At 37.4% G+C, this 16,155-nt stretch overlaps 1 protein-coding gene across 2 annotated transcripts in view; it reads right to left on the reverse strand.

Annotated features, from left to right (window-relative positions):
- Positions 1 to 359: 359 nt before the first annotated feature.
- Positions 360 to 16,155, reverse strand: part of LOC124142959 (FMRFamide-related peptides type HF-1-like) — a 37,993-nt gene continuing 22,197 nt past the window's right edge. Inside the window, exons 2-3 of one of the 2 annotated variants that reach the window (XM_046511732.2) lie at positions 1,058 to 1,729; positions 360 to 806 (exon numbers count right to left, since the gene is read on the reverse strand). In XM_046511732.2, coding sequence (XP_046367688.1) covers positions 1,087 to 1,725 — 639 coding nt within the window. In that variant the 5' untranslated portion in view covers positions 1,726 to 1,729 and the 3' untranslated portion in view covers positions 360 to 806; positions 1,058 to 1,086. Of the gene's footprint in view, positions 1,730 to 16,155 lie in introns of both variants that reach the window. The other variant, XM_046511731.2, reaches the window with a different exon arrangement.

Genomic DNA, 16,155 nt, shown 5'->3' on the forward strand with positions numbered 1-16,155 from the left:
AGATATGGGTTTCCGTATAAAAAGTTGTAAAATCAGCTCCGTCACAGTATTGTTGGAACGACGTTACCTAATATGGTCATAATGTAGCGTCATGAAAAATGATCGGTGTCATTTTGAGACAATGCGTTCGTATGGCAATGTGACATCATACGAACGCATTGTGTGAAGATGACACTGTCGCCTCGCAAACAGTGAAATAACTGATAAATTATAGTGAACTAGTTTCTCTGCAAGAGGCAGACATAACAATATCACTGATATCCGTGCCCCAAACAGTCACAAACGGATCGTGGCTCTCTGGGCGAGTACTCGCCCTAGTGGTAGACCAAAATTTACATAGGGTAGCAAACACATCAAAGTTGAACAACTAGATTTTATTGTATCTCAGTCATCTGATAAATCTTAAACGATCGGCATCACAGAAACGCTGAACATACAAATACATACAAGTTGTGTCATGATGAGTAGCTTCTTGGTTTTAGTTCTTAATGTTGTCACTTGATGGCCTGCACAGTGACTCTCGTATTCTCCACAAGGAAAGGCCTGTTGTTGCTTTCAAACGTCCTTCAGATTGCACGAGGAGCCAGGAATTCCAGTCGGGTACCATAAGGGGGCCCAATGATGATCTAATGAACGACTAGAACAGTGATCCGACTGCATATAAGATCTAATGCATGACTCGACAGGCGACCCACTGCGCATGGGATCTGATGGACGACTAGTCTTGGGTGTCACCTCTTTATCATGAGATGCATTTCACTTGTCAGTTACGAAAGTCCACGTACACGCCAAACCCTTTGGGGTATCTAGAAAAAAGACTTTGTTTAAGATGTAGTTGAGAAGACCGCATACACATCCGTAACCAACTTAAGATCTAAACGTTCGTCATACCTCAAGTCAGATAGTTGAGTTCAAGCGAGTTGAAAAGAAAGACCCCTGCATTTCGAAATATCAGCTGTAGGTTTATCGGTATATGTCAGACACTGTAATGGATGCAAAGTGACTGTACTGCTGCGAGATGTGTTGTCTCCGTGTATATGTGTGTCGTGTGGCTCACCTGGCCGCGCACTGCAGACCGGAAGTCGTCTACACGCTGTAGGTGTCCTCGTCAGAACCGGAACTCTTCTTGCCAATGCGCACAAATGATGACTGTCCCATCCGCCCGATCCTGAGGAAACTGCTACTGGGTTTCTTCATGATGCGATCCAGGAGAGGCTCACGGCCAATTCTTACAAATGCAGAGGAAGGGATTTTGCCGATACGAACAAAAGCATGGCCTCTCTTGTCCATCTCTTCATCTTCGTCTTCCATAGATTTGCCTATTCTCAAGAACCGGCTAGCCCGTTTGTCGCTATCTACACTTTTACCGATTCTCAGAAATCTATTCATGCCCTTTCCGATCCTTAAGAAGTTGGACCCTCCTCGCTTTGCGGGCTCCTCGTACTCAGACTCAAGTCCAGTCGATTTACCAATACGGACAAATGAGTGTGGCCTGCCGATCCGAACGAAAGAACTACCGTGGCCTTTGCCTATACGCACGAACTTGGACATTCTCTTGTCTAAGTCAGTACCATCACTAAATGCTTCATCAGACGCAGCCAGTTTGTCATCACAAAGTCCATCTGCGCACTCTGTCGGCGCAGCCTGTACTGTGTTTACCAGCATTACCATGGGAACAAGGGCGGCAACCACGAGGGCGAGGACCTGGGCGACGTTTTCTCTCATGGTTCTGCAATGAGAGATGAGACTTAATCATACATCTAGCAACAACCCAACTGTTGTATTCAGTTAAATCGAGAACTGCGTCAAGTGTCAATACCTCATTCAAAACTCAACCTCAGTAACCACATGAAATATAACTCCTTATTAAGAAATACTAACAGACAAAGGACAGGCACACACACGCACGTGATACCTAGTAAATGACAGTAATGTCACACAAACAGGAGATACAAACCAACCTGACAGGTACGCATACGGTGATTATGATTTTAGACCTATCTCAGACAGGTTTATGATCCAACTAATCTGACTGTTCAGTTGGAAACAGAAGGCGGTTACTGTACATATAGCCGCGACAGTTTCCTACTCAGGTCAGGGGGGTGGAGTTAACGTAGGATTCAACATTGTTGCACATATTTAGCGACCGATCGCGGCAGAATTCTAAATCAGAAATGTGTCACGTAGTGACTACCCAGACAACCGAAACGCCATTCACATGTCAGACGTTCTGTACTACGTTCCTCCCGGAAGGGGGGTCTGGAACAATGTATCGAGACCAGAAATGTTTTCAACTTCAGCTGCAAAACCAGATATTTTATTAATTAAAACTGAGTCCTTGATATTTTTTTTCTAAACGCTTTGCGACAATGTAATTTTTGTGCCAGAGAAGATCCTTTTTTTCCAAAACTAGGAAGCATTATAATTTTTTTCAAGAGTTTTCTGGGACAATTTACTTTTTTCGAAAGAATATCAAATGGTCGCCCCCTAAGGGTGGGCAAGAGGGCGGTACGTGTGCGTGTGCTTGTGCGTGCGTGTGCGTGCGTGCGTGTGCGTGTGCGTGTGCTTGCACTAGTCCGGACTAATGCCGGTTTATAGTACCAGCTCGCTGAGATACCATGTCGCAGTTATTAATTATCATTAATCTCTGAGCCAATCAGTCCTTGTTTTATCCTCTTATTGCCGAGCGCGATGAACGGAAACAATAAGTTTCATCTTTTAATGTCTTTCGCCATTCGCCCGGGAATATAACCATCATGCAAACGCTCTATCCAGAAGACCACGGGGGCTGTCCTCCTACAGAGGCATACCTAAACCTAAAGTACTAAATAGTATTTAAGTTTTTGGTACATTGTAAACACATAGGGTAAAACACATTCCAGTGTCATATTAACGCGCTATTTAAGCAAATGGCTGGACACATTTACGTATTTCTCGCAACTTCTAACGTGAGGCGACATTCCCTGCATGACGTGATACAGGGCTGTGACGTCAGGCAACGAGGTAGCATTTCAATGACACCATAGTTTTAAGAACTTCGCTTTGCTTCTTCCATTCACTTTTGCCTACTTTTGAATAATGATTATTTGACTTTAAGACTGTCATCTGTTGCTTCATCTTGGCGGTAGACGGGCTTACCTATGTGGTGAAAGGATCCCTAATACATGACAAATCGAGTTGCGCACACAAAACTACGAATGCCTAATAGTACCACTTTGGTAGCATAATTATATTATAGTAAAAAATTCTCGTAATTTCAATGACCTGTTTATTTTCGAGGTTTTTGATTTTTTCTCTCGTTATTTCAATTTTATTTTTAAAAGTCGAATTTCGAATATTTAAAATAAATTGAAATTACGAGAAAATAATGTCAATAATGAAAAATTAATCGAAATAACGAGACAAAAATCGAATTACGAAAAGATAATTGAAGTAACGAGAAATAATTGGAATTTTCGAGATTTTGAAGTTTAACTAAAAAGAACGAGAAAATAAATTGAAGTTCTATTTTTAAAATGAACTTGAAATAACTTCTCAGGTAAAGAGAAAAAACTCGCAATTTCGAGAAAATAATTGAAATAATGAGAAAACTACTCGAAAATTATGCAACCAAAGATGCAACATTAGACTTTCGTACAAAACTATACCAGCAAACATCCCTAAATAAGTCCGTTCGAACAAATCAGTTTCGAAAGATATGTTTTCTGTCCCCAAAGAAGAGATGAAACGTTTGACTCCGGGACCAGCTGTATATCAATCTCTGTTTGCGACGAGCCGAAGACACTCGAGGCTCCTCACCTCAAATAGTGAGAGCAACCTCAGTTTCCTTCCCTTTCTACACTCGCTCTGAAATAGGGAAATACAGTGGATCGGACAGCACCTTTGTCATCACATTTGTAATATATACGTAACCTGCGCAGGACTTTCCTTTGATTTGTAATAATAGGCAAACAGAGCTTCTTTATATGTAATGTTATTGAAGTGCCTTTCGGTAAAGAGACCCTGCATTAAACGTCTGCAGTACCGGTAATACATATACTGAATAGCAGCTAAAAAGGCTGTACGACATTGCAGGATTCATATGTACACATGGTCTACACATGGTGGTCGACACTTCAACACTTTGTACCACATTGTATAATACACATGTACACATGGTGGTCGACACTTCAGCACTTTGTACCACGTTGTATGATACACATGTACACATGGTGGTCGACACTGAAATACGTTGTACCACATTGTATGATACACATGTACACATGGTGGTCGACACTTCAACACTTTGTACCACGTTGTATGATACACATGTACACATGGTGGTCGACACTTCAACACTTTGTACCACGTTGTATGATACACATGTACACATGGTGGTCGACACTGAAATACGTTGTACCACATTGTATGATACACATGTACACATAACAGTTGAAAAAGTTGTACCAACATTTAGGATGCAGTTGTACACATATAGGATGGAAGTTTGTACCACATTGTATGATGTACCTGTTGACGGTTAAAGTTGTACCGCAATTTGAGATAATTGTCTGTTCACAAATTAAAACGAAATCACTCACTAACCGGCATTTAATTTGAAGAAAATATGATATTTGACGTGCACAGTGTACGTGTCCTCATCAGGAACCATATCTCCAGTGTTGCGAAACTCTTGTGTACCGCTCTTTGCTGGATGTAAACAACTAACTGCGCAAGTCTCACACATACATTCTACAGACTTGGAAACCGTAGTGTGTTGAACTGGTTTTAATTTAATTGTTGTTGACAAAACTTGTAATCCAATCACTGTCGCCATTATAGGTGATTCATCTGCTGACGTGTCATGTCGACGACTTCACAAGTCCCACAATAAGATAATATTGCAATCAAATAGTTCAGGCAGTACCAGCGCTAACACGCTTGGACAGCTCAGCACATAACTCAAAAAGTGTTTCCAGAGATTGTAAAATGTGGATGTAATTGAGTGAAAAAGAAACAACATGATAACCAGCTGACATTAACGGAGCGCCTTGTCCTGCCCGCCTCCCGGGAAAGACAAGAGAGAAAACGTCCACCAATATATCATGTAAATTCAATTTAGTTAGGGTATGACATAATGGAAACTCAGCTAAAACATCGCCTAGTACCTATGACAGTAGAACATGCAGCAGTGGGAAGCTATTTGGTTATGACTATGACAGATGCACGTACTCTGAACTTCCTTCTCTCCAGGTTATGAAGTTCAATTATCCTGGTGCAGATGACTAGCGCATGAAATAACAACTTTTCTTAAAGTGTGATGCGCTTTGGCTGATTACAGAAGATAATGTGTGTAACATTACAAAGTGAACTCAGTGAAGATTATTAATTTCGTAAAAATGTTTTGCAAAGCTCCAAAATGTAATGTTTTCTGGTTCATTGAGTTTCTGATCTGTTTAATGAAATACCATTATATACTTCATTAAACCCAAATATCCCTTATGTGATGGGAAAACAGGCCATTAGTTAATTGCAAACCAAACACTCCTATGCAACACTGGCCCAGCCATGAGGCCAACATTCACCAGACACCGCCAAGCAACATCAGCTTAAAACGCGGCGTCATGAGATCAGTATCCACACATGTAAACTATTTAACAACAACAACACGGTAATAACAATGGTAGGGAGTTCCACATCACAGCCGCATTATAGTAGAATTATCTACAGTCAAATCTTTTAAGCGTCAAGGTGGTACCGAACAAAAGGACTGAGAGTTCGATCGAAGTGTTCTTGCTCGGTGAGACTGACTTCACAACTTGCTGTTGTATCTAACAGGGGTTGCTCGACTCATTTCAGAAACAAAAGCAACCAGTGTAGAGAAAATATTGAAGAATATGTGAATATCTTAACTACATAACAGCGAGCCAGAACACTGTGAATATATCCTCTCTCTCTCCACTAGGCTTCATGTTGAAACGGATTAACCCTAATTCCACTGAACTATAGTACACATACCTATACAAGTAAATATTAACACTATAATGGACAAATAAAACGATTTCCAACACATAACAACATATAATCTTGTTATACTTTCAGAAAATTCAGGCAATTATAAACTAATACATAAACTACGCATACATACAGGCAGCCACGAATTGTACAAACGTTAATGTTTATGGATTCCAACCATTCACTCTCCAGCTGCCTGAAGACAGCAGTCTATCCTGCTTGGTCTGACTCTGGTCTACTTCTCCAATCTTCACACACACCTTCGAGGGGACTATGTTTGACAAATCTACTTCACAGATGACATATTTGTACTTTGACAGCTAAGAAGGCCGGCATACACCCTAACCCCCTTTGAGATGGTTACACCCGGTATCTTCACAAACAAGACGCTCATGTTCTGTCCCTCGGCTGTTCCGGGCTGTAATCATATTTGCACACGTATTGGATGTGAATTGCTCATGTGTTCTTTCAACATTCGCTAATACATTTAAACACACTCTGTATTTCAGGTGGTTCTCATTATGCAGTGGAATCTAAGTACCGGTTTTAATACCGTAAACTACGATTATAACGAACTCAAAGAGAACACTAATTTTAGTTCGTTATAACCGTAGCTCGTTATAAGTATGTATACAGTACACAATATGTACAACTTAACTGTCAGATGCTGATATGAATCCTACGGATTATTCATGGCCATGTTCTAATGTTATTATTTGTTTCAGCTTGCTGCATGAGCACATCTATTGCAAGGTGGTAAAATCCACCCTAACACTCATTTGATCCTGTCCACTTACAGGCGAAACATACACCCCAATACTACAAATAGAAGGAAAAACATAACCAGAAGGGTGTGTGTAAGGTTAAACACTTGATGAGTGATACAACATTGCACCAAGGACAGGTGAGGACACGTGTCCCATACACAGGTATTGCATGAAAAATAAGAAAGGTCAAGGTCAAACAAACTCAACAGCTCATGTGTCCAGCTCATGTGTCCAGCTTTTGCGTCATATGCTGATGGACGAAAGGAGAGTACAGCTAACAAGTTTGGAAGTTTTAGCCCTCTCAGTCCGTATTGAATGTAAAAGCTGATTCCCACTGGTGTTATATTGGGTTCAGGTCTGGACACTTAGAGGCGACGAGGAGCAACTGTGCAGTGTGGTTCCATAGGATTGCTGCTGTTTCACATGTTGTATGCGGTATTGCATTGTGTTGAAAGATAGCGTTCGTAAAAGTTCATTAATGGAACAAAATGTGGCTGCAGGATTTGTTCACAATAATGCTGGGCCGTTAAATTGCCTTGCATTTGCCTTGCAAGTGTGTTCTTCGGGTGTGGGATAAATCCCTAGAATCGACCCATCGTATGCAGTTGGCGGCAAAACGACAGATCGATGCAGCATTAGACTTGATTCATATTTAAACCCTACATTACCAATGGCTGGATAAACCATACTCTGCGTGTTTCACACCAATGACGTCGTAGTTGACGATGCTGTTGCGCCTAGCACTGAGATGACGGTCAGCTGTCTGGTCAGATATCCTTCGCCGTCCTGTAATAACTTCTGATTACGTGGATGCTGTTGTACACCTTTGCCGAAGGTGACGTAGCCTAACCTGGTTCCGTCTCGTGACGTACCTTGCTATACGATACCAAGGTGTACAGATGGTGCTCGGGGACACATTGATACTCTGGCTACAGTCGACTGCGACTCTCCTGCTTTCAATCGTCCGACGAGGGTGTCTGTGCTTCACAGAGAGTCGTGGTATGACTTTGCAGATGAATATTTGCAAACAGTTAGCGATTTGGCAACCGACAGCTCTCCTTCTCTCTCAATTTATACTGGCCTATTCATGACGTACAGAACACGCACATGCGTCCATCCCGTGGCTCCTACTTGGTGTTAGCGCAATATATTGTTTAGGTTATGCATTTCGTTGCTTGTTTTGATCCTCATTGTGACAATAGTTTATTTGGGTACCAAATGACAGCATTTCCATACTTTAGAAGGTCGTTTATGTTATCATGTCTTTCATATATGTATAGTAATGTAATCGATGCGTTTCTTATTTCAAGAGTATACATTTGTGATGAATGTAGTACAGATGGGGACATGGATGGAAATGGTTGCAAACGACCCGCACAGACGCGACCCACCCCGCCCAACCCCGACCAATCTCGCCCCACCCGACCAATCTCGCCTAGCCCACCACACCTGGAGGCGAGACACCTGGAGGTAAACCAACCACTATGGCAAAAAGTTGCTCAATGATTTCTTGTGCATACTGTTTTAGAACGCTCTTCCAAATCAGAGGGATTCTCACTGAAGTCCTCGTAAATCACCAGTCGCTGAAGATTGTATTCTATATTGAATAACATTGGTGACACATAAATTATTTCTTTTGAAGCTTGCAGCACACAAGAGTGTTCTGCTCGTTCGCCTTGTCACAAGAATGAAGTATATTCTTCTTAGTGTGTCACAAGAGAAATGCCAATATGAAGCAGGGCAAGACACAAATGTCAATGCGAAGTTTTTGTGATTCATAGAGTCCAAAAACAGGAATGTAGATGGAAGCTATTACAGTTTTTGGAATTTAGTAGAAGTCATATACCTTCATCTAACATCGACAATGACACAGTGATGTCATAATCTAGGTAAGTTTATGGTACGGCCCAAGAACTACAGTGCACATCTGTCATCTATTCGGTGAAGGTATATTTCGTCCGAACAAACGTGTTCATTTGCGTTATTATTGTTCATGTGCTAATCGTCATCATTATCATAATCGCCGTTCTTAGTGAGTTCATTCGAATCGTACTTCTGGTTATCCGCCATAAATCAAGTACATCAACTTTAAGGTGAGTCCAGCTCGGCATGATGGTTTGTTACTCCAGGCTGAAAAGGGTTCACTGTCACCTACATTATCCATGCATGTAGTTATTTCAAACATTAAAGGAACATTTAATGAATCTTTTCAGGCGTAATAAGTTTTAGTACTTCGAGTCATAATATATCAGTTTGCTCATTAGCACGTTTGTCAGCTAAATGGTCGTTATAAATCGAATAGATGACGCTATCCTGTGCACTGTGCTGTCGAGAACTAACATAAAGATTGTTTATTTGAAATCCTCCAACTTCCAATAAAAAAATATGAACTAAAGTCGATACCGTGTATCTATATCCAACTGGACAACGATGCCATACTTCTGTCCTATTGAACACCAATAGTACATTTCCATCCTACCGCAGAACAATGTTAGTTTTCTATCCTACTACACAACAATGTTAGTTTTTACATCGTACTGCACAACAATGTTAGTTTTTATATCCAACTACACAACAATGTTAGTTTTATATCATACTGCACAACAATATTAGTTCTTATATCCTTCTGCACAATAATGTTAGTTTTCTATCCAACTGCACAACAATGTTAATTTTCTATTCTTCTACACAACAATGTTAGTTTTTATTTCGTACTGCACAACAATGTTAATTTTTATATCGCACTGCACGATAATGTTAGTTTTCTATCCTACTGCATAATTATGTTAGTTTTCTATCCTACTGCAAGACAATGTTAGTTTTTATATCCTACTGCACAGCAATGTTAGTTTTCTATCCTACTGCACAATAACGTTAGTTTTCTATCTTACTGCACAATAACGTTAGGTTTTCTATCCTACTGCACATCAATGACAGCTTTATATCCTACTGCACAATAACGTTCGTTTTCTATCCTACTGCACAATAATGTTAGGTTTTATATCCTTCGGCACAACAATGATAATTTTTATATCCTACTGCACAACAATTCTAGTTTTCTATCCTACTGCACAACATTGTTAGTTTTCTATCCTACTGCAGAACAATGTTAGTTTTAATATCAAACTGCACAACAATGTTAATTTTTAATATCGCACTGCACGACAATGTTAGTTTTTATATCGTACTGCACAACAATATTAGTTTTATATCGTACTGCACAACAATGTTAGTTTTTTTAACGTACTGCACAACAATGTTAGTTTTCTATCCTACAGCATACCAATGTTTGTTTTCTATCCTACTGCACAACAATGTTAGTTTTTATATCGTACTGCACAACAGTGTTAGTTTTCTATCCTACTGCACAATAGTATTAGTTTTCTATCCTACTGCACAGCAATGTTAGTTTGTCTATCCTACTGCACTACAATGTTAGTTTTCTATCCTACTGCACAACAATGTTAGTTTTTTATCCTACTGCACAACAATGTTACTTTATATAGAACTGCACAACAGTATTCGTTTTCTATCCTACTGCACAATAGTATTAGTTTTCTATCCTACTGCACAACAGTGTTAGTTTTTCTATCCTACCACACAAGAATTTTAGTTTTTATATCGCAATGCACTACAATGTTAGTTTTCTATCCTACTTCACAACAGTGTTAGTTTTACTATCCTACTGCACAACAATGTTAGTTTTTATATCGTACTGCACAACAATATTAGTTTTATATCGTTCTGCACAACACTGTTAGTTTTATATCGTACTGCAAAACAATGTTAGTTTTCTATCCTACAGCATACCAATGTTTTTTTTCTATCCTACTGCACAACAATGTAAGTTTTATATCGTACTGCACAATAGTAATAGTTTTCTATCCTACTGCACAGCAATGTTAGTTTTTCTATCCTATTGCACTACAATGTTAGTTTTATATAATACTGCACAACAATGTTAGTTTTCTATCCTACTGCACAATAGTATTAGTTTTCTATCCTACTGCACAGCAATGTTAGTTTGTCTATCCTACTGCACTACAATGTTAGTTTTCTATCCTACTGCACAACAATGTTAGTTTTTTATCCTACTGCACAACAATGTTACTTTATATAGAACTGCACAACAGTATTCGTTTTCTATCCTACTGCACAATAGTATTAGTTTTCTATCCTACTGCACAACAGTGTTAGTTTTTCTATCCTACCACACAAGAATTTTAGTTTTTATATCGCAATGCACTACAATGTTAGTTTTCTATCCTACTTCACAACAGTGTTAGTTTTACTATCCTACTGCACAACAATGTTAGTTTTTATATCGTACTGCACAACAATATTAGTTTTATATCGTTCTGCACAACACTGTTAGTTTTATATCGTACTGCAAAACAATGTTAGTTTTCTATCCTACAGCATACCAATGTTTTTTTTCTATCCTACTGCACAACAATGTAAGTTTTATATCGTACTGCACAATAGTAATAGTTTTCTATCCTACTGCACAGCAATGTTAGTTTTTCTATCCTATTGCACTACAATGTTAGTTTTATATAATACTGCACAACAATGTTAGTTTTTTATCGTACTGCACAACAATGTTAGTTTTTATGTCGTACTACACAACAATGTCAGTTTTTCTATCCTTCTACCCAACAATGTTAGTTTTTATATCGTACTGCACAACAATGTTAGTTTTTATATCCTAGTTATATCTTGGTTTGTATATGTCAGTTTTCTGTCCTACTGCACAACAGTGTTAGTTTTCTATCCTACTGCACAACAATGTTAGTTTTCTATCCTACTGCACAATAGTATTAGTATTCTATCCTACTGCACAACAGTGTTAGTTTTTCTATCCTACCACACAACAGTGTTAGTTTTTCTGTCCTACCACACAACAGTTTTACTTTTTATATCGTACTGCACTACAATGTTAGTTTTTATATCGTACTGCACAACAATGTTAGTTTTATATCGTACTGCACAACAGTGTTAGTTTTCTATCCTACTGCACAATAGTATTAGTTTTTTATCCTACTGCACAACAGTGTTAGTTTTTCTGTCCTACCACACAACAGTTTTAGTTTTTATATCGTACTGCACTACAATGTTAGTTTTTATATCGTACTGCACGTACTGCACAACAGTGTTAGTTTTCTATCCTACTGCACAATAGTATTAGTTTTCTATCCTACTGCACAGCAATGTTAGTTTTTCTATTCTACTGCACAACAATGTTAGTTTTCTATCCTACTGCACAACAATGTTAGTTTTTTATCCTACTGCACAATAGTATTAGTTTTACTATCCTACTGCACTACAATGTTAGTTTTTATATCGTTCTGCACAACAATATTAGTTTTATATCGTACTACACAACAATGTCAGTTTTTCTATCCTTCTACCCAACAATGTTAGTTTTTATATCGTACTGCACAACATTGTAAGTTTTTTATCCTACTGCACAGCAATGTGAGTTTTTTTATCCTACTGCACAGCAATGTTAATTTATATTGTACTGCACAACAGTGTTAGTTTCCTATCCTACTGCACAATAGTATTAGCATTCTATCCTACTGCACAACAGTGTTACTTTTTCTATCCTACCACACAACAATTTGAGTTTTTATATCGTACTGCACTACAATGTTAGTTTTTATATCGTACTGCACAACAACGTTAGTTTTTATATCGTATTGCACAACAATGTGAGTTTTCTACCCTTCTTCACAACAGTGTTAGTTTTTCTATCCTACTGCACAATAGTATTGGTTTTTTATCCTACTGCACAACAGTGTAAGTTTTTCTGTCCTACCACACAACAATTTTAGTTTTTATATCGTACTGCACTACAATGTTAGTTTTTATATCGTACTGCACAACAACGTTAGTTTTTATATCGTATTGCACAACAATGTTAGTTTTCTATCCTACTTCACAACAGTGTTAGTTTTTCTATCCTACTGCACTACAATGTTAGTTTTTATATCGTACTGCACAACAATATTAGTTTTATATCGTACTGCACAACAATGTTCGTTTTTTTATCGTACTGCACAACAATGTTAGTTTTCTATCCTACTGCACAATAGTATTAGTTTTCTATCCTACTGCACAGCAATGTTAGTTTTTATATCGTACTGCACAACAATATTAGTTTTATATCGTACTGCACAACAATGTTAGTTTTTTATCCTACTGTGAGTGAGTGAGTGAGTTATAATTTTACATCGCATCGGCAATATTGCAGCCATATCGCGATTATATCCTACTGCACAATAGTATTAGTTTTTTATCCTACTGCACAACAGTGTTAGTTTTTCTGTCCTACCACACAACAGTTTTAGTTTTTATATCGTACTGCACTACAATGTTAGTTTTTTTATCGTACTGCACGTACTGCACAACAGTGTTAGTTTTTCTATCCTATTGCACTACAATGTTAGTTTTTATATCGTACTGCACAACAATATTAGTTTTATATCTTACTGCACAACAATGTTCGTTTTTTTATCGTACTGCACAACAATGTTAGTTTTCTATCCTACAGCATACCAATGTTTGTTTTCTATCCTACTGCTTTACAATGTCAGTTTTATATCGTACTGCACAATAGTATTAGTTTTCTATCCTACTGCACAACAATGTAAGTTTTTTATCCTACTGCACAACAATGTTACTTTATATCCTACTGCACAATAGTATTAGTTTTCTATCCTACTGCACAGCAATGTTAGTTTTTCTATTCTACTGCACAACAATTTTAGTTTTTTATCCTACTGCACAACAATGTTAGTTTTTTATCATACTGCACAACAATGTTACGTCGTACTGCATAACAGTGTTAGTTTTCTATCCTACTGCACAATAGTATTAGTTTTTTATCCTCCTGCACAATAGTGTTAGTTTTTCTGTCCTACCACACAACAGTTTTAGTTTTTATATCGTACTGCACTACAATGTTAGTTTTTATATCGTACTGCACGTACTGCACAACAGTGTTAGTTTTCTATCCTACTGCACAATAGTATTAGTTTTCTATCCTACTGCACAGCAATGTTAGTTTTTCTATTCTACTGCACAACAATGTTAGTTTTCTATCCTACTGCACAACAATGTTAGTTTTTTATCCTACTGCACAACAATGTTACTTTATATCGTACTGTTCAACAGTGTTAGTTTTCTATCCTACTGCACAATAGTATTAGTTTTCGATCCTTCTGCACAACAGTGTAAGTTTTTCTATCCTACCACACAAAAATTTTAGTTTTTATATTGTAATGTACTACAATGTTAGTTTTTATATCGTATTGCACAACAATGTTAGTTTTCTATCCTACTTCACAACAGTGTTAGTTTTACTATCCTACTGCACTACAATGTTAGTTTTTATATCGTTCTGCACAACAATATTAGTTTTAAATCGTACTACACAACAATGTCAGTTTTTCTATCCTTCTACCCAACAATGTTAGTTTTATATCGTACTGCACAACAATGTTAGTTTTTATATCTTAGTTATATCTTGGTTTTTATATGTCAGTTTTCTGTCCTACTGCACAACATTGTTAGTTTTATATCCTACTGCATAACAATGTTCGTTTTTTTTAACCTACTGCACAACAATGTTAGTTTTCTATCCTACAGCATACCAATGTTTGTTTTCTATCCTACTGCACAACAATGTTAGTTTTCTATCCTACTGCACAATAGTATTAGTTTTTTATCCTACTGCACAACAGTGTTAGTTTTTCTGTCCTACCACACAACAGTTTTAGTTTTTATATCGTACTGCACTACAATGTTAGTTTTTATATCGTACTGCACGTACTGCACAACAGTGTTAGTTTTCTATCCTACTGCACAATAGTATTAGTTTTCTATCCTACTGCACAGCAATGTTAGTTTTTCTATTCTACTGCACAACAATGTTAGTTTTCTATCCTACTGCACAACAATGTTAGTTTTTTATCCTACTGCACAACAATGTTACTTTATATCGTACTGCTCAACAGTGTTAGTTTTCTATCCTACTGCACAATAGTATTAGTTTTCGATCCTTCTGCACAACAGTGTAAGTTTTTTCTATCCTACCACACCAAAATTTTAGTTTTTATATTGTAATGTACTACAATGTTAGTTTTTATATCGTATTGCACAACAATGTTAGTTTTCTATCCTACTTCACAACAGTGTTAGTTTTACTATCCTGCTGCACTACAATGTTAGTTTTTATATCGTTCTGCACAACAATATTAGTTTTAAATCGTACTACACAAGAATGTCAGTTTTTCTATCCTTCTACCCAACAATGTTAGTTTTATATCGTACTGCACAACAATGTTAGTTTTTATATCTTAGTTATATCTTGGTTTTTATATGTCAGTTTTCTGTCCTACTGCACAACATTGTTACTTTTATATCCTACTGCACAGCAATGTGAGTTTTTTTATCCTACTGCACAACAATGTTAATTTATATCGTACTTCACAACAGTGTTAGTTTCCTATCCTACTGCACAATAGTATTAGCATTCTATCCTACTGCACAACAGTGTTAGTTTTTCTGTCCTACCACACAACAATTTTCGTTTTTATATCGTACTGCACTACAATGTTAGTTTTTATATCGTACTGCACAACAACGTTAGTTTTTATATCGTATTGCACAACAATGTTAGTTTTCTACCCTACTTCACAACAGTGTTAGTTTTTCTATCCTACTGAGCAATAGTATTGGTTTTTTATCCTACTGCACAACAGTGTTAGTTTTTCTGTCCTACCACACAACAATTTTAGTTTTTATATCGTACTGCACTACAATGTTAGTTTTTATATCGTACTGCACAACAACGTTAGTTTCTATATCGTATTGCACAACAATGTTAGTTTTCTATCCTACTTCACAACAGTGTTAGTTTTTCTATCCTACTGCACTACAATGTTAGTTTTTATATCGTACTGCACAACAATATTGGTTTTATATCGTACTGCACAACAATGTTCGTTTTTTTATCGTACTGCACAGCAATGTTAGTTTTCTATCCTACAGCATACCAATGTTTGTTTTCTATCCTACTGCACAACAATGTTAGTTTTCTATCCTACTGCACAATAGTATTAGTTTTCTATCCTACTGCACAGCAATGTTAGCTTTTCTATTCTACTGCACAACAATGTTAGTTTTCTATCCTACTGCACAACAATGTTAGTTTTTTATCCTACTGCACAACAATGTTACTTTATATCGTACTGCACAACAGTGTTAGTTTTATATCCTACTGCACAACAGTGTTAGTTTTTCTATCCTACCACACAAGAATTTTAGTTTTTATATTGTAATGTACTACAATGTTAGTTTTTATATCGTATTGCACAACAATGTTAGT

Source organism: Haliotis rufescens, unplaced genomic scaffold, assembly GCF_023055435.1.
Source record: "Haliotis rufescens isolate VD_foot unplaced genomic scaffold, xgHalRufe1.0.p SCAF_6, whole genome shotgun sequence".
In the NCBI taxonomy this organism is placed as follows: domain Eukaryota; kingdom Metazoa; phylum Mollusca; class Gastropoda; order Lepetellida; family Haliotidae; genus Haliotis; species Haliotis rufescens.